This window comes from Podarcis filfolensis, assembly GCF_964270895.1.
Source record: "Podarcis filfolensis genome assembly, chromosome: 8".
In the NCBI taxonomy this organism is placed as follows: Eukaryota; Metazoa; Chordata; class Lepidosauria; order Squamata; family Lacertidae; genus Podarcis; species Podarcis filfolensis.
Genome location: NC_139611.1, coordinates 1741244 through 1758829, shown reverse-complemented (window position 1 = coordinate 1758829; position 17586 = coordinate 1741244). Strand labels below are relative to the sequence as shown.

Sequence of the window (17586 nt, the reverse complement as noted above, 5' to 3'; positions counted from 1 at the left end):
CAAACCTTTCCGCGGCCCCGCCCCGCCCGCTCCGGGAACTGAAAGCGACGCGCAGCCGGGCAGGCTTGCCATGGGGCGCTTCTGGCAGCGGGGGGCCCTGGGCGCCCTGCTGGCGGCCTGGCTTCTCCTGGCCGCGGAGGAAGCAGCGGCCGGAGCGGGGAGGGGGGGAGCCAAGGACAACATCCTGCTCATCCTGACCGATGACCAGGACCGAGAGATGGGGGGCATGGTAAGTGCCGGGTCCGCCTCTCCGCCTTACTCCCAAGCACAGCAATGGCAGCCGGGATCCCAAATGCACGTGTGGCTCCGGGCTGCTCAGCGGGGGGGGGGGGGCGCCTAGCAGAAATAACACCCTGCAGGAGCAGAGTGCGGGTACGGCAAGGTGGCTTCAGTGGATCGGGGTGCCTGGCTGTTAACCAGAAGGGTGCTGGTTCGAGCCCACCCAGGGACAGTGGAGGGCAGGATTCCTGCATTGCGGGGTGGGGGGGTTGGACTAGATGACCCTCGGGTCCCTTACAGCTGCATGATTCTCTGAGGCCTCAAAGCACACCTGAGCCACAAATCGGTATACATTAAAGGAATGTATATACCCGATAGTATAAAGGCTTTCTCGTCTAAAGGTAGGTAGGTGGGGTTTTTTACTGTTCTGCTGTGAAGGGATCAATAACTTTGCCAAAGTCTAAGCCAGCCAGGGCTATTTGGCTGCAAACCCATGTATAGAGCAGGCCCCATTTATTTCAGGGGGGCTTTGTTGCATCCGGATGTACATTGGACTGCCATCCCTGTGCATGCTTTACTTCGAAGTAAGTTCCTCTGAGCTGAGTTTACGCCCAAGTGGCAGCACAGGATTTCCACACAGCCTTCCTTCTTGTTGGTCTGTAAGGACAAAAGGGTCCGGATCCAAGGGTCCTGTTTGCTGAGAGGGACAGACTTGCGCAGCAGCCCTTCCAGCGTCTTTCCTTGTGACAGCAACCCTCGGTGGTACTACCTGGTGGAGAAGCAGGGAATTGTGAGACTGGGGTTCCAAACAGGGGCTTGCCCTTTGCTACCTGAAGGAAGGAGCAAGATGGCGCCCCTCGTATGGCTCCACATATGGGCATCCAGAGGACGGGGGAGGGGGGGAGTCAGACCGTTGGAGAGCGGCAGCTGCTGCTGGGGCTGCAGGGACTGGTGTGGGAGGGACATGTCTTGTTGCATCTGGGGCAGATGCGGGCGCCCGGTTGTGCTGGGGCAGATGCACCACGACGTCTCTTCTCCTTGCGGTCGTTCCTCCTCTGGTCACTGCTGTGGGTGGATGTTCTGGCATCTCCAGGCAGGGCAGAGAGGCAGGCGCTTTGTGTGAGAACCGGGAAGACCACTGCTCTGCGTCAAGATAAGGCCCTTTCCTATGTACTTTGTTAACTGACTCCAGAAACTGCGCCTTGCTGGTCCTGGCCTTGGAGAGCACCATCGTCCTGTCTGGTGACATGCAGGAAGCCAGTCATGTGACAAAGTCCCACGCGAATGCCGGTGGTTCTCTATGCTTCCAGATCATGTTTGGTTGCTGGAATGAGAGCAGGGTTCAGTTTGCCTTGTCTTCAAGTAGTGTGGAGTCTGAGCAAGGGAAAATCTGAAACCACCACACATTGTAACATTTACCTGGGGCTGAAGTGTAGAACAAGTGACCATCGCCGTGTGCCATGCTTATCAGAACTGGTCCCAAAAGGGCTGCCACAGCCTCAGGTATCATTTCTCTGTGGAGGTTCCCTAGCCAGAATTGTTGCTTCCCATCGTACATTCTGGCTTCTTCTCCCACATGCATCTTGGAGATGCAGAAACAAGCCCACGCAACGTGCTGCCCACTTGACGGCAGGAAGCGATGCAATGGGACCCTTGGACGCTTAAAAGCGGAGCTTCCTTCCAGAGGTGGTTCTTTCTGACACCCCCTTCGGGACTTCAGTTTATAGTTCTCCCTAAAATGAATTACACAAATGGTGTAACAAATGTAATATGTCTGATGGCTTTTGTGTGTGACAAATATTTCCATGGATTTAGAGCAGGAAATAAGTATCCATCTTGCAAACCTCAGGTTGCCACTAACTTCTTGCACAGTTTCCCTTCATGTTTGAAGGCGGAGGCCAGGCAGCATTCCCCACAGCAACGCTCAGGCCAGTCCCCTCGGAAAGCTTGAACACGGATACGAGGACAGGTGCTGTGATAACACCTGTGTAGCTAACATAACATGTTGCTTACCCTGAGAGGTGGTTCACAAAGGAGACCTGTGGGGTCTGGAGCTGATGGGAGTTGCAGCCCAACAACATCTGGAGGGCGCCAGGTTGGTGAAGGCTGATGTAAGGGAAGGCACGTTTATGACATATCTCCATCTGGCTCATTTTCTTTCACTCGCTCTTACTCTCTTCTCTTAAAATAAAAAATGTTGAAAATGGCGGAGGTCTTGACCTCTTGGTTCAAGACCTGTATTTTAGGCTACCATTGTGCTACAATGGACAAAGCATGCCATTTTGCCTTTATTGATGAGGTGCAAAGGTATTTTGGGGAGTGGATGTGTATATTGAGCCAGACTCAAAGGGTTGCTTTGAAGATTAAATTGCAGAAAAAGAAAATTACCCCCAAACACTCATATGAACATTTTGTGGCAGGTGTTCCTGAAAGGCTGCAGAACGTGGAAAGGAGAAGGCCATTCTGCCCTCATCCCAACCATCTTCTGTATCAGGGTTTGGGGGAACCTGTAGCCTTTTGTTTGAGTCCAACTCCTGTCCCTTGCAGCCAGCATGAGCAGCGGCAACGATGAGGAACATGAGAGTTTGTTGGTTAGGTGATCAGCTGTGTGTTCGCAGGCTTATCTTCAGGCCTGTGGCCCAGATGTGACTGTTTTGTTCTATCTTTCAGACCCCCATGAAGAAGACAACATCCCTGATCGGTCAGTTAGGTGCCACTTTTGCCAACGCAGTAAGTATCTGGACAGTGCCACTGAGAATTGCTCTGGGAAGTTTAAACTAATTGTAATCCTAGATGCATTGGGAATAGGAAACAGCCCTAAAGCAGAGAGGGGGTGGTTTCCTCTTTCTCCCCTCTCCATGCTGTCTTTTTATTATATATAAACTGCTAGCTTGTGTCCACTTCAGGTTTTTTCCTAAGCTAAAACACCCCAGCTGCTAGACTGCAAACTGGGAACAGCTGCTGGAACCACATAACACCAGTCCTGAAAGATTGACTCCCAGTACATTTCCGAGCACAGTTCAAAGTGCTGATGCTGACCTTTAAATAGCCTTGGCCCTGTAGACCTGAAGGCATGCTTGGGGCAACCCAGCCACATGGGTGGGGCACGAGAAATAAATTATTAATATTAATATTAAGCCTTTCTTGGTACAGAGCGGCTGCAAACGACCCCTGCTTGGATGCTGGTGGTGCCGCTGCTGAGTTTGGGGAGATGCTTGGGACAGTACCCAGATTGGGGAGGGAGGGATGCTAATTTGTAGGGCAGAGGCTGACCTCCTGAATGGACATGTCGCCCTCCAGTTTGCAGTCACTCCTCTGTGCTGTCCGAGCCGCAGCAGCATCCTGACCGGCAGATACCCTCACAACCACCTGGTGAGGAACAATTCCTTGGAGGGCAACTGCAGCAGCCCAGCCTGGCAGAAGTTTCAGGAGCCATTCACCTTCCCGGTTTACCTACAGAGGCAAGGCTACCAGACCTTCTATGCTGGCAAATATCTCAACCAGGTAAAGTCCTCTGCAGACAAATGCCACCGATGCCTAAATATTATACGCAAATGATGGGTGTTCTCTGGGCATCCGCATCACCTCTCCTTGCCTTTAAAAGCCGTGTGCATGCCTTTTGCATCTGACTTGGCGACTCTCCTCTATTACAGTATGGGGACCCCAAAGCAGGAGGCATTCAATATATGCCACCAGGCTGGAGCTACTGGTTAGGTCTGGTGAGTAGGTGCCCTTCTCTCTCCCTCCCTCCCTCTCTCTCTCTCTCCCTCTCCTAAGTTCACAGCAGGCTAGGTGACCCAGTGAGATCCATGGGGCAGAGTGCTGGACTTCGATGTGCAGGATCCAGATCTGACCTCTGCTCAGAACTGAAGTTTGCCAGGTGGCCTTTGCTGAGAGACAATAAGCTGCTGAATCTACATTCTTGTAGATCTCAGAGGTATCTCATACAACCATAGAGTTGGAAGAGACCCTGAGAATCATCTAGTCCAGGGGTCAGCAAACTTTTTCAGCAGGGGGCCGGTCCACTGTCCCTCAGACCTTGTGGGAGGGCTGGACTATATTTTGAAGGGGAAAAAAGAACACATTCCTTTGCCCCACAAATAACCCAGAGATGCATTTTAATTAAAAGGACACAGTCTACTGCCTAGGCTGGCTTCCATCTGTAATACTGTACCTCCTAATTGTGGCGTGGCCCAGTGCCAAGATCCTGGTGTTCAGAACAGTTTCCAGAGCTGGCTCTTTGGTGACTCAATTCATCATCACTTTGTGCCTCTTTCCATAGGTGGGGAATTCCAAGTACTATAACTACACTCTTTCAGCCAATGGACACGAGGAGAAGCACGGGGAGCACTATGAAGAAGACTATCTCACAGACATCATTGTGAGTTGTCCCTCCATGTCACCTTCGTTTCTGGCTTCTCAGATCCCCCTGCGATCAAGTAGCTAGACCACTGGAAGGGCAGCCCCATTCAACAGTTAGAATGCTTTTTTTTGTGTCATCAATTAGTCTAAAAAACAGTCGTATTGCATTGGCTCATTTATGTCCGTCAAGGAAAGAACTAAAGTGAGAAAGAGAACATTGAAGCTGGAAGACGGCCTGCCAAGTCTGACGTTCATCTCTTTCCTCCAGAAACTCTCCCTTCGTGGGAAGGATCTGTAGCCCTCCCTGCCTGCCTCTTTTTCTCCCACTTCTCCACTCTTGGCTTTCAGGAGAAGAGCTTTTCCAAGCAAACAAGAGGCCTCCAGCTCTGCCTCTGCTTCTCTGTTGCAGCAGCCAGACACCCAAGTCAGTGACTCAGTTGACGTCTGTAATAGGTGGGGCACTGAGGCCTAGAGCAGCGATGGGCAGCCTCAGGCTGCGAGGGGCCAAAGGCACCCTTCTAGGCCTCTCTGGCCCAGCCTTCCTTCACATCCTCCTTGGCTGTTTTTGCCTGGCTAGAACGGGTGCTTAGATCATGACTCTCATTTGCCTGGATGGGGGGCGGAGAGGGGTTTGTGTAGAAACTAGCTGGCGGATAAAATTTATATTCATTGCCCACCACTTTTTGCCTCTGGCCCTGCCCCCCACAGGCATGTGGTTCCCCCGAAGATTGCCCAGGGAGGAAGGCAGGCATCTCTTGGAAAGCGTTTCCCCAGCCTGATTCAGTGAAGTGGGTAGAGTGCTTTCATGTGCACTTTTGCAGGACAAGCAAAACAGTTTTCCTGCTGTTGGTTACAAGTCAGGAAAACACACCCGTCTACCAGCGCCTGGAAACTCAGCACGATAGAGAGAGAAAGATTGTCTATGACTGCACGAGAAAGTGGCACTTTAGAATCCCATGCTTACTTTGAAAGTTAACTCCATCAAAATCCTTAGGACAGGGTGGATCTTGTTGGCCACGGACTGTGCTGGCTGAGCTGATGGCAGCTGGAGTCCGCACAACATCTGGAGGGCCACAGTTTCCACATCTGTGAAAATGGGACTTCAGAGGAAAGACATGGGAAATACGCTCTCTATTTCTCTTTCAAAACCCTTAACCTGTGGAGCAAGGTACAGTCGTACTTGGAAGTCAAACGGAATCTGTTCCAAAAGTCCGTTTTACTTCCTAAACATTTGGGAAGCAAAGCGCAGCTTCTGATTGGCTGCAGGATGTTCGGCTTCCAAAAATAGTTCACAAACTGGAACACTCACTTCCGGGTTTGCGGCATTCGGGAGCCAAAATGTTTAAGAACTAAGCTGTTTGAAAACCAAGGTACAGCTGTATTTTACCCCTTCCATGCCTCCCTAGGATTCCCTCCCATGGCACCACGGCTTGAGCCATTCGTCTCTTTCTCTGTCCTTCCCCACCCCTTCCCTGCTGCAGACCAACCGGAGCCTCCAATTCCTGGAGAAGCTTTCCCACCCTCCTTTTCTCATGGTTCTGGCTCCACCTGCTGCACACGCCCCCTGGACGGCCACCCCCCACTACAAGTCTGCATACAGCAGCATCAAAGCGCCACGCAATGGAAGCTTCAACGTCCACGGAAAGGTGAGTTCAAAGGCCTTGATGTGGGCAGCGGGCTTGAGGGGCTCATGGGCAGCTCTCTCTGCTTCTCTCAGGGCAAGATGCTTCTCAGGTGGCAGCTGGGAACAGGGAGGTCACTTCAACAGGAACACCAGGATCTAATGGTGGGCATCTTGCCAGGCTCTTCTGCCTTGGAAGATGCCTTCTTAAGTGGCAAGTTGCTGCCACTGCTGGAGTCATAATCAGTACACAGCAGAGGACAAGCGAGGAAGCAGGAGCTTTCATTCCGTGGTCCCAGAGAACTGCAAGGACAATAATAATCAAAGAATTGTGGCACTTATCTGCATTTCTTACTGTATTTTGTTTTTTAAGAAGTAAATCAGAATTTTAAAATGGCAAGTGTTAAATACACGGGGGAGGGGGAAGAGCACAAGGGTGATGGTGTCATCAGGTCCAAGTCTTTTCTCCAAATATTTGCCATCTGGATTCTGTTGATAAAGCCTCCACAATCTTCTTCCCTTTATAGGACAAGCACTGGTTGATAAGGCAAGCAAAGACTCCCATGTCAAACACATCCATTGAGTTCCTGGACAACGTCTACAGGGAACGGTAAGAAAGGGTCCAAAATGCCACTCGTAGGAGCTGGGGGAAACCACTTCTCTGTAGAAGCTTGAAAGGAGTGAGGCCATGGGCGGGGGGGGAGAGACATTTGTGGGGGCTTTTATCCAAAGTCACTGGGAGACCCTGACGGAGACAGACGTCTGAGAGGCAGTGAGACTCAGGTGTTGTGCATCTTCCCTCAACCTGACATCCTTCAGATGCTTTGGACTACAACTCCCACCAGCCACTGCTGGTGTAGATGTGATGTGAGATGTGATGTATAGTGAAGCTGTGAAGTGAGAAGTACCTGGTCAAAGAGTAATGGGCACAATTCCACGTTGCCTAACTGTAGTATTGAGTCTTCAGGAAAGGGAAATGTGTGGGCCTCTGGATGTTGCTGAACTCCATCTGGCAGGCAGGAGGCCCCTGACGCACGCCCCACAGCTCCAGGACCCATTGAACTAGAGCCAACGCCCTCCCAGGCCCCCTTCCCCTGGGCCTGATCAACTGAGTGCCTCCCAAATCGGTTCAGGAAGTGCACTAAGCGGGAGGCATGGAGCCCAGGAGAAGGGTCCTCCTTCAGACAGGGTTGGCCCTTTAAGGCCTGCCCACTTGGACCTCCTTTCTGGGCATCTTCATGGAACCAGAACAGGACAGTCCCTTTCAGGACCCTGGCTGCAAACTTTCCAGAAGTATCTGCCTAGCTGCTGTTGGAAAGTGAACATTGGACTATGGACCTTGGTCTGACCCAGCAGGACTCTTTGAAGATTGCCTGTTTGTGCAGGGTCAACAGTAGAGGCACAGACTCTTCCCTCATACACTGAGTGGCTTCCCTGCTGCTTCAATAATGCAGTTTATTGCGATAGCTTGATCTGTTGCACCAAAATGTTGTTGAACTACAACTCCCATCATCCTGTTTCTGGCTGAGGCTGATGGAAGTCGTAGTCCCCAACATCTGGAGGGTACCACATTGCTACCTCTGCAATATATAGTATGTCCTCATATTCTTGCAGGTGGCAGACTCTGTTGTCTGTGGATGACATGGTGGAGAAGATTTTTGAAAAATTGAAGTCCCTTCACCTGTTGGACAGCACATACGTGTTCTATACTTCAGATCATGGTTACCACACAGGTGAGTTGAGGCCTGCTTTTGCCACAGAACCTTTGGGGGGGACCTGTGGGGTGGTGGGGGAATAGCTCCAATGTCTCTTTCAGTGGCAAACTGGTGGAATGTGTAGGGATGAATCACGCCAGGGTTGCCAACAGGATGGATGATGGCAATGGGCTGTCCGTGGAGCTGCCCTTGAAGACAACTTGGAAACTTTCCTTGGTCCAAAATGCAGTGGCCAGATTGCTGACTGGAGTTGCTTTTAGAACTCATGTAACCCCTGTTTCTAAAACAGCTGCATTGGCTGGCGCTTTGTTCGTGGGCCCAATTCAAGGTGCTCACATTAATGTTTAAAGCCCTAAACTTTGACTCCAGGTATCTGAAAAGACAGCCTCCTTCCTTGAAGAACATCTGGAATACTAAGATCAGCAGGGGGTGGCGCCCTCTTGGCCATTCCACCACCCTCAGCAGCTGGGCGAGGGAGGCCTGGGAGAGAGAGTTCCCAGGCAGCCCTAAGGCTCTGTGCTTCCTCCTCCTCCTCCTCGCAGAGCTGGGCCTGGCAACTTAGCTACGGTCTTTGGAAAATGCCTAAAGCAAACCTCTTTACCTTGCCCTCGGGGAAGGACCCACCCTAATTTCGTGATTGTCAGCTGTTTTAAGCTTCTTATAATGTATTTGAGATCATGTACCTCTCCCTAGGGCCTGAGGGTGAAGGGAGGGTAATAAATTAAAATAATGATGTTGTGAGCTGCTGCTTCAACCAGTTCCAGTCCGTGTGGCCAAGGGCTAGGAATCATGGGAGTTGTAGTCCAGCAGCATCTGCTTTCCGCCTCTTGTGTAGGCTTCTAACCAGAACTCCTTTTGTGCTGGGGGTGGAAACCAAGGGGCTGTTGTCCATGAGAAATGGCAAAAAACTAAGACTGAGGTCTAGTTTCTCACCACCGGCTATGCACTTAACTCTTGGGCTGACATCCAATGATTTTTTTAAAAAAAGTAGTCAATTCCCCACCCCCACTCTGTGGTTTACATTAAAAATTATGCCACATGATCCTAGTGAGGTTAACTGCTTGCATTCTAACATTCATGTACATTGATATTCACACCTTTTTCTTCATATCTCTGTAAATGTTTAGTGGTTTACTTAGAAAAAGGAAACTGTAAATGCAGGGAAGGGTGATTTCATGAGGGGCGCCTCAAAGGCCCTGAGGGGGCCAGAGCCCTGATGGCAGCAAGAACGGACCCTTGACCTCTGGGGCTGAATGAGCAGTCAGAGGGGAGCGTGTTTCATTCCCAATGGGGGTTTGTGCCCCGAGTGCCACCCCCACTGAGAGCTCATGGGGGGCTAATGGCTAAGACTGGTCTTGGCCAGCCTGGTGCCCTCCTGATGGCTGGGGCTGATGGGAGTTGCAGTCCAAAGCAGGTTGTCAAAAGCTGATTAAAAGTGTTGGACTAGGAATGTGGAGACCTGGGTTCAAATCCTCACTTAGCCAGTGACCTTGGGACGGTCGTACTCTCTCAGCCTAGCCTGCCTCACAGGGTGAAGCACTTGAGCTTCTTGAAGGAAATGTGGGGTGCAAATGTAAGAAATAAATAAATAGGTCCTGCTTTTTCTGGGGGGGAACTCCAGTCAGGACTTGTTTTTGCCTCCCCAGGTCAGTTTTCACTGCCCATTGACAAGAGGCAGCTTTATGAGTTTGACATCCGGGTGCCGCTGCTGGTGCGAGGTCCAGGCGTCAAGCCAAATCAGACTCACCTGGTGGGTGTCTTTCTTTCTTTCCCCCGACTCAAGTGTTTGAGCTGAAGGAGTCCTAACTCAAATGCTGCTTTCCTTGCAGAAAATCCCAGGTTCTGCTCTGACTATCTCCAGTTAAAAAGATCTCAGGTTGCTGAAGGGGAAAGATTTCTGCCCGAAGCCTCTAGGGACCCTCACTATTAGGCTGTGGCAAAGCCATATCTTCATAAGCTCAGAGCATCTGCCTTGTATGCAAATGTCTCAAGTTAGATCCCTGGCTTCCCACGGTAGGGCTGGGAGAAGACCCCTCCTGAGGTCCGGGAAAGCTTCTGCCAGGCAGCGTAAAAAGCAATGCTGAACTGTATGGGCCGAGGGCCTGAGCTGGTAGAAGGCAGCTTCCTGGGTGAGAGTAAAGGAGCCCCCTAATTTTTCAGCCAGGCCTATTTGCTGGATGGTCATTGCACTCAAAGCCTGAATCTCCGTCCCTGTGGACATTTTGTGGAGTTGGGAACTATAGTCAGTGAACTCACTTCGAAACATGTAGAATTCTAACATTTCCAGAAAAAAGCTGAGTTAGAACCTTCCTTCCTGACATACTACTTTTCTACTGTCAATAGTTTGATTTTTAACATCTTTTTATTTTTCAAATTGTAACAACAAAAACAAATGAATCATAAAATGAATCATTCTGGTGAATGCACAGGCATGTCTCCCATTTTACAATAAATGTCCAGCGTATAATTCCAAGTGGCCTTGTCACATACTGTGCAGTCAGGAGGTTTTGATTCTTGTGTCTATCTCTGTGTCTTCTTCTTTCAACTACTATATGTTTTGGGAAACTGTCTGTTGCTATGCATTTGGAAACCTCTTAACCAAATTTTACATGATAGTTCCTGAAGCCAACAATGTGGTTTTTGTCTGAATAAAGTTGGGTGTCATTTTGAAATGAGATGGTGGGCTGAACCTTCCAAAAGGGCACTTTTTAGTTTCTTGGCATTCGTAGGCTACTACGAAGAAATAATTGCCTTGAACTGGATAGCTGGATGGCTTCTGTAACTCTGTCCCATATTGTCTTCCTCTCAGGAACCTGTCCTCAACATCGATCTGGGACCCACCTTCCTAGATATTGCAGGTATCGATGCATCTCAGACCTCCATGGACGGACAGTCTTTCTTGCCTCTGTTGGTAATAATTTGCCCAGAACCTTCTAGAATAAATGGGGGAATTTTGTGTGTGTGTGTTGAATAAAGGAGTTCTCTGGAGTCCTGTAGACAAGCAAATTTTCAAACTTTCAAACCTTACACGGTATTCTTTCTGCCAAAGGATCCTTTGCTCAGAACTCTTGTCATGTAAGTCCTGAAGGAAACTCTGCTATGTACAATGATGTACATTGTGATAACTTCACATCTTCAGTTTCTGTGCATCATTGGAAGCAAAAGACTCTCAAGCTCCCTTTGCTTGCCTTGAGAGTCTTGTTGTGTACAAGGAGCTGTGGGACCCGTCTACCGGTCCTGCTCCTGAGACTTCCCTGGCCTCTTCCCTGACAGCTGCATGTTGAGGGTGGATATCTGCAATATGTCCCAGCTGGGGCTGATGAGAGTTGGAGTTCGAAATCCCCAGAGGACCCCAGGTTGGCCTAGGTGAAGCCTGCACATCTGCATAGAAGCAGCCCTGTTTGAAAGGGATTCTGGGCTCTGAGGGGGAAGTGTGGGCTGTCATATGCATTTGATGTCCATGAGCAATAGATGCAGCGTAGGAAGTGCATTTTGAAGCATATGGCAGAAACAACGAACTGTGCTTTAAGATTTGTGGTATGCATGACACTTTGGAAGTGGGACTAGATTGCTGCTGGTGGGCCCCTGGCTGCTGCTCCCTTAGCTGGCTTGTGCCTTTGTCTGTCCTTCCTGCTGCTGCTGTGGGGCTTCTGCAGACCCCTTGGAGCTCCCACGCAAACTCTAGAGCTGGAATGGGGAGTGGCGGCCCTTCAGCTGTTGCTGGACTACAACTCCCATCAGCTCCCATTGTCCCTTGACCCTGCTGTCTGGGGATGATGAGAGTGGGAGTCCCTACAACTGGAAGGTCACAGGTACCCTATCCCTGCTCCAGAGCACACCTTCACCTGTGGCTGTATTCTTGACATGCAACAGTAGAGGGGACAGGCTGCCATTTCAGGGCATTTGCTCTGGATGTCTAGACTGGGCCAGAAAACCCAGAGAGCCTGTCAGGGATGCGGTCTTGAGAGTTTTTATTTTTATTTGTCACAGCGGGTGATGCTTTCTGAAATGTGTTTCCTTGGCTCCAGGTGAATGAGACACACAAGAGCAGGTGGCGGTCGGATTTCCTGGTGGAATACACTGGTGAAGGCCACACTCACCGCGACCCCCACTGCCCTGCCTTGGGGCCAGGCGTGTCGGTGAGTGCTTGCTCTGGAGGCACAGAGATGCCTAGAGCACTCTGCATTTCTTACAAATGTCCAAATCTTCTGCTACTAGAGAAACTGGATCCTGCAGACTGCCTAGAAATTATACACAGGATGCAAAGTGGCATAAATCTGCTGATTGTGTCTGGAGGGGAGGATTTCACCCCAAAAATTTACTTGATTTGACCATGGGGTACTCAGTGTGGTTCCCCTTGGTGCCCCCAATGATTACAGTTTTTTAAAAAACAAGGCGCTGCCCCCCTTCTTGCCCTGCTTCCCCATTCTCCTTTCCTCCTGACCAGGCCCCCTCCCTTTACACCTCCTCCACAGCTTGCCCCACCTCCTTTTAAAGGAGGTGGGATTTAACAGAGCAGGAGAGCCTACTTCCAAGTAGACATGTTTGCACAGCACCTCTCCCCTTCCCCTTGCTTGCCGCATGCTCTACTTCCTCATTCACCTGCCTGCTTGCAGCTTGTCATGCTGCAGGTGGCAGCGTGATGACAGTCTTATGTTTTTATGTATACAGGAAGAAATAAGGTTTTTTGTGGAGGCAGAAATTGTCTGGGGTGGTTTTTTTTTTTTGTTCTCTCTCTCTCTTTTAGTTATTGCTTTCTGTTCTCCACCCCAGATTTAGAGTGTTGGACTAGACCCGGGTTCAAATCCCCAGTCTGCCCTGGCACTCACCAGGTGACCTTAAACTAGCCACTCTCCCACAGGGTTGGTTTTAGATGGAGGAAGGGCAGGATAAAAAATGTAACAATTGAGCTCTGCCTAGCTTTACTCTTCAAGAGAGGGGTGCCTTGTGCAGCAGAGAAACAGGTCCTGCTCTGCCGCTCCCCCGGAGGTGGTGCTAAAGGGTGTGCAGGCTTTGGCCTCTGCAGTAGGAAGTTTTGCCCTGAGGCTTGCTGGGCTTGAAATTTGCCTATGCAAAGGGGATTTGCTCACCTTAGTTTACATAAAGTCTGCTTCAGCCTCAGTCCCCCTGCCCAAGGCACTGAGGGAAGCCAACGCTCTTCTCCTCATTCCTGCTCTTATCTTGCAGTCCACGTTCCCAGCTCCCACCTCATCTCCCACTTAGAGTTTCCACTTGCTTAGCACAGGTTGGAATTATGCCTTTTGCCCATCACATTGGGGTTGTGCTCAGATTAGACCCTTTGAAATTAGTGGCCCTAAATTAGGCATGTCCATTGATTTCAGTGGGTTGGAGACACCCCCACGAATCTGGAGCAGAAGTGCCTCCAAACCTGCTTTCAAAGGGTTGAAAGAGATGGGGGAAGGGCTGGAAGTTATGTTCTTTGGAAACCCAGGGACCTGCACAGTGTTGCAGTACAGCATGCTTCAGCCAGCCATGCCCTCTTCAGGAGACTCCATTCCATCCCCTCCTCCTATGGAATGCTCAGCACGGCCACTGAGCACACTCAGCCCTCATTAGGCCTGTTTGGAAAAGGGCAGGCTACCTTCTCAGGCCCCCTCCCCACAAAAAAGTGGGCAAGGGGCATAGCTCAGTGATAGGAACTTCTGCTGTGTGGATAAAAGGCCCCAAGTTTGATCCCTGGCCTCTTGGAGAGCTGCTCCCAGTCCATGTAGACAGTCCTGAAGCAGATGGACCAGTGGTCTCCCTTGGTATCAGGATGCTTCTGGATATTTCTGCCACCCTTGTCTCCCTCGTGTTCCTCAGGGGCCCTGTGGGCACTCGTCGGCTGAGTTTGTTGTTGGAGGGAATGTTGCAGATTTGAATAAAGCCTCTCTCCCCCTCTCTCCCTTTGGCAGCAATGCTTCCCTGACTGTGTGTGCGAGGATGCCTTCAACAACACGTATGCCTGTGTGCGCACGCTAAGCCCCATCAACCTGCAGTACTGTGAGTTTGCGGATGCCCAGGTGAGCACCGTCTGCCCCTCCTGTCCTGACCGAGGCCCAGAGCGAGGGCCACACCCTTTCCCTGTTGATGGTCAGCAGTGGCCTCCAAGGGATGCTGCCACACAGCAACCGTTTTCAGAACTTCCCAGCCTCTTCATGCAGACGTCATTCACTGAGGAGCCATAGCAGAGGAGTCTGGTGCATATTCTGGGATGCACGTTTAATCACAGAAGGGTGTGCCCAGGACCAGCTAGCCCTCACTCTTGGCCTGGGTCAGGCTTAGGTTTAAAATATTCTGTTGAATTTAATTTGTTTCCAGCCGTTCATAACAAGTTCCCAGGGTGGGGTGCATACATTCAGTAGAACATATGAAATACAATTAAAGCACCGCTTAAAACCACAATTGAAACTCAACAATCATTACTGTGCAGAAGTGGCAAGGGGAACAAGCTGATCTAAAATAGCTCCCCAAAGCCTGGGAGAAGAGTTGTCTCCCCCCTAAGGGACGCAAAGAGTCCAACACCGGTGCCAGATGTACTTCTGAAGGGAGGAAGTTCCGTAACTGGAGAGTCACTTCTGATAGCACCTGCCATCACCACCGGCAGGGCCTCCTCTGCTGATCATAACATTCAGGCTGGTCTGTACGGGACAAGGCACTTCTTCAGGTATTTCGAACCCAGGTCATTTAAGGCTTTCTACATTAACATAACCAGCTTAAATTTGGATCAGAAGCAAACTGGCAACCAGTGCAGGTCTTTTAGGACAGGAATAGTAGGTGTCCTGCTGGCTGGATGCTGATCTATTGCAGCAGTTGCAGCTTCTGAACTGTCCTCAAGGGCAGCCCCACATATACTACAGTGTAGTAGTAGAAGTTGTTGAGGATTTTGTCTTCTTTCCTTTAGCAAATTGTGACTTCTGCCCCTCCCCTTGGGGGGGAACTCTCTTTCTCCCTGTCTTTTCTCTTGCAGAATTTTGTAGAAGTCTATAACCTGACTTCAGACCCACACCAGCTCTTCAACGTGGTGAAAACTGTGGACCCTTCACAGCTGGAGCAGATGAATCAGAGGCTGATCAAGCTGCAGGCCTGCTCTGGGGTCACCTGCCGCTCCTGAGGGAGCAGCAGCACAGCTCTTGCTGTGGGTCTGTGGCGAGGGGAACACGGAGCCCATTCTGGGTCTCTCCTTCCTTCCTTCCTTCCTTCCTTCCTTCCTTCCTTCCTTCCTTCCTTCCTTCCTTTCTTTCTTTCTTTTTCTTTCTTTCTTTCTCTCTCTCTCTCTCTCTCTCTCTCTCTCTCTCTCTCTCTCCATTTACTGGCCTCCCCTCTTTTCTCTGCTCTTACGCCAAAGTTGATGCTGATTTTTCCCTTTCTGGATCCTTTCCTGGAGGGTGTGGTTGGCAGAAGAGAGGGAGAGAGGGATGGGGAGTAAAAGTGCCTGTGCCAGATTTCCCCATCAAAATGCTCCAATATCCCATCCTGCCTCTTGCTGCTCACCTACACCTTGCCTTTGCCACCAGACTTGGCAACTGGGGGGGCAGGGCTGATACCTAGGCTGTCAGTTGCTGACCAGCAGCCCCACTCTCAGGGGTTCCCCATGGCCAGCTGGTGAAAGATTGCTTCCCCTCCTCTCCCCGGCCTTGTTGGGGGTGTATGGGATCCCGCCTTTAATCACGAATCAGTATTGCAGATTCTGCCCTGCAGCGCCTTCTTTTCCTCCCAGAGAGCTGGAGGTGCTGCCTGTCCTTTTGTGACTGTCATGTGCCTTGTAACTCCTCCGCTTTGAGAAGTTCCGATTCTGATCAACTCCTGCAGCAGCTCAGGCAGTTGCTGTGTTGTCTCGCCTGTGCCTCTCTGCCTTAAGTGCTGTGAAAAGAAATAGAATGGAATAAAGGACTTGTTTGTTAGAAAAACTGATCTGGACTTTGCATGGACTGTGATGGCTGCTGCTCTATATGTGGAGAGACAGGAGCCGGACCTCAAGAGCCACACAAAGACCTGCTTTCCTACAGTAAATGTCATTTCCCGCGGTTGTGCTGGTTTAAAAAACCCACGGTGTCAGCTGCGAGTACTGACTGACTTCTGAGAAGAGAGCCATGTACCCAACAGTGTTTGGGGAACCTGTAACATTCATCCTGGGCTGGAACCCCATCCCCTTCCGTAAGGGGGGGTATCGGTGCCATTGTTGCATCATCAGCTTTACACCAATCCCAAACCACATCTCAGCCCTATTTGCATGTTTCATAACCAACATACCTGACACTAAGGGAAGGAGGCAGAATTTGGGGCAGGAGGGATGTTCTCTCCAAGGGTTGGGGAATTTTGCTCACTCTTTAAGGACTTCCTTATCTCCCCATCACTGTCATATTTCTAATCCTAGAAGACCTTGACTCCCGCCCACCTTGGTAGCCTCTGGCAATGGTGTGCATTTGCAAGCCAGATCCTGAGACCTTGGAGTGCAAATGAAAGGTTTTTATTGGGCCCCAATGCATGCCCATGGACTGGGCTTAGCCAGCTGGACCCATCTACCAAAGCAGGGTTAGAGAGCCAGTCTCTGGGGCCTCCCACTAGCCCCTTGCCCTGTTCTTCCACAAGCAGGTTTTAGGCTTGGGAGGAAAGCCTTTCTTGGAGCCAAGAGAGAACTTTTTCCAAGCCAAATTGCGGCGCAGCTTGGGGCATTTACCTCTGTGCTTCATGGAGGGCTATACCTGAAAACTGTTAACAAACGGATTTCTTCCTTTGATTTTGTATCCCACCCATAGTTAGGACTGCAAAAGCATTAAGAAACCCAAAGCCTGAAAATCATTCTGTCTTGTAGCAGGGGTGGGGAACCAGCTTCTGCCTGAGAAGGACATTTCCTTCTGGACCATCTTCCAGGGCCACATGTCCACGGTGGTGGGCTGGGCCCGAGGCACAAAGAGGCCAGAGCAAGGAATAGAAATGTTACCTCTGTACAGGCTCCATGCGCAGTCTCTCTAACGCCCCCCCCCCACCTCAGCAGAAGTACGGATCAGGGTCCAAGGACACATTCCAGGCGGGCGGAAACACTCCGGGAGAGCAAGAAGCAGCGCTAGGGAGAAGCGTGTTCTCGAATGAGCCCTGAGGGTCAGATGAGAGAGGTCTGGTCCCTGAGCCTGAGTCTCCCCATATCTCATTTCTGGTGTGCCATCATTGCACAGAGCTGGAAGCAAAAAATGTGCCTGAAAGAACTGAAATCATCATTATGGATGAAATTTATGAGTTGCCCTTTTTTTAACCAAAAGTATTGCAAAGCAATTTACAACAATGATTAAATAGCATTTATGTTAAAACTATAAAACAAAACAGAAAAATCTTTCAAATGTATTTTTAAAAGGCAGAATTAAAGCATCCCATCTACTAAAATAGGCCATAGATCATTAAAAGCCAAAGTCCTGGCAGAAGAGAAATGATTATATGGTCAGATAATTTGTTAGGTTGAAATTGTTTAATAAAAATATTTTTTAAAAAAAGAAATGTTTTTGCCTGGTGCATATGGATGTGTAATTATGGGTTGATTGATAGCATTTATGGCCCTCTGTTCTACAAATAGGTACTCAAAGTAGCTTTCAGAGTCCTAAAAGCAATACACAACAATGTGCCACATTACAATATCACATGATATATTTAAAAGCAGTGATACAAATTTCTATA

The 17586-nt window shown here is 50.0% G+C and overlaps 1 protein-coding gene and 1 long non-coding RNA gene across 2 annotated transcripts in view; both read left to right on the top strand.

Moving 5' to 3' along the window:
• LOC310769970 overlaps window positions 1-17586 on the top strand; it is a 166838-nt gene that overhangs the window by 123510 nt on the left and 25742 nt on the right. The gene's annotated exons all lie outside the window — the stretch shown is intronic.
• Window positions 56-15125, top strand: LOC310769771 (N-acetylglucosamine-6-sulfatase-like). Its single transcript, XM_083629498.1, has 13 exons — window positions 56-229; window positions 2890-2949; window positions 3520-3723; window positions 3873-3938; window positions 4502-4600; window positions 6063-6227; window positions 6730-6812; window positions 7817-7935; window positions 9564-9667; window positions 10727-10828; window positions 11946-12056; window positions 13833-13940; window positions 14888-15125. Exons 1-13 carry the CDS (start codon window positions 71-73, stop codon window positions 15029-15031), a joined length of 1524 nt encoding a protein of 507 aa, XP_083485624.1. The 5' UTR covers window positions 56-70; the 3' UTR covers window positions 15032-15125.

Excerpts from the sequence above, each read along its gene's own strand:
- LOC310769771 (XM_083629498.1), top strand. The coding sequence starts at position 71 with ATGGGGCGCTTCTGGCAGCGGGGGGCCCTGGGCGCCCTGCTGGCGGCC. Across the intron at positions 230-2,889 it reads ACCGAGAGATGGGGGGCATG|ACCCCCATGAAGAAGACAAC; the intron begins GTAAGTGCCGGG and ends TCTATCTTTCAG. Across the intron at positions 2,950-3,519 it reads GTGCCACTTTTGCCAACGCA|TTTGCAGTCACTCCTCTGTG; the intron begins GTAAGTATCTGG and ends GTCGCCCTCCAG.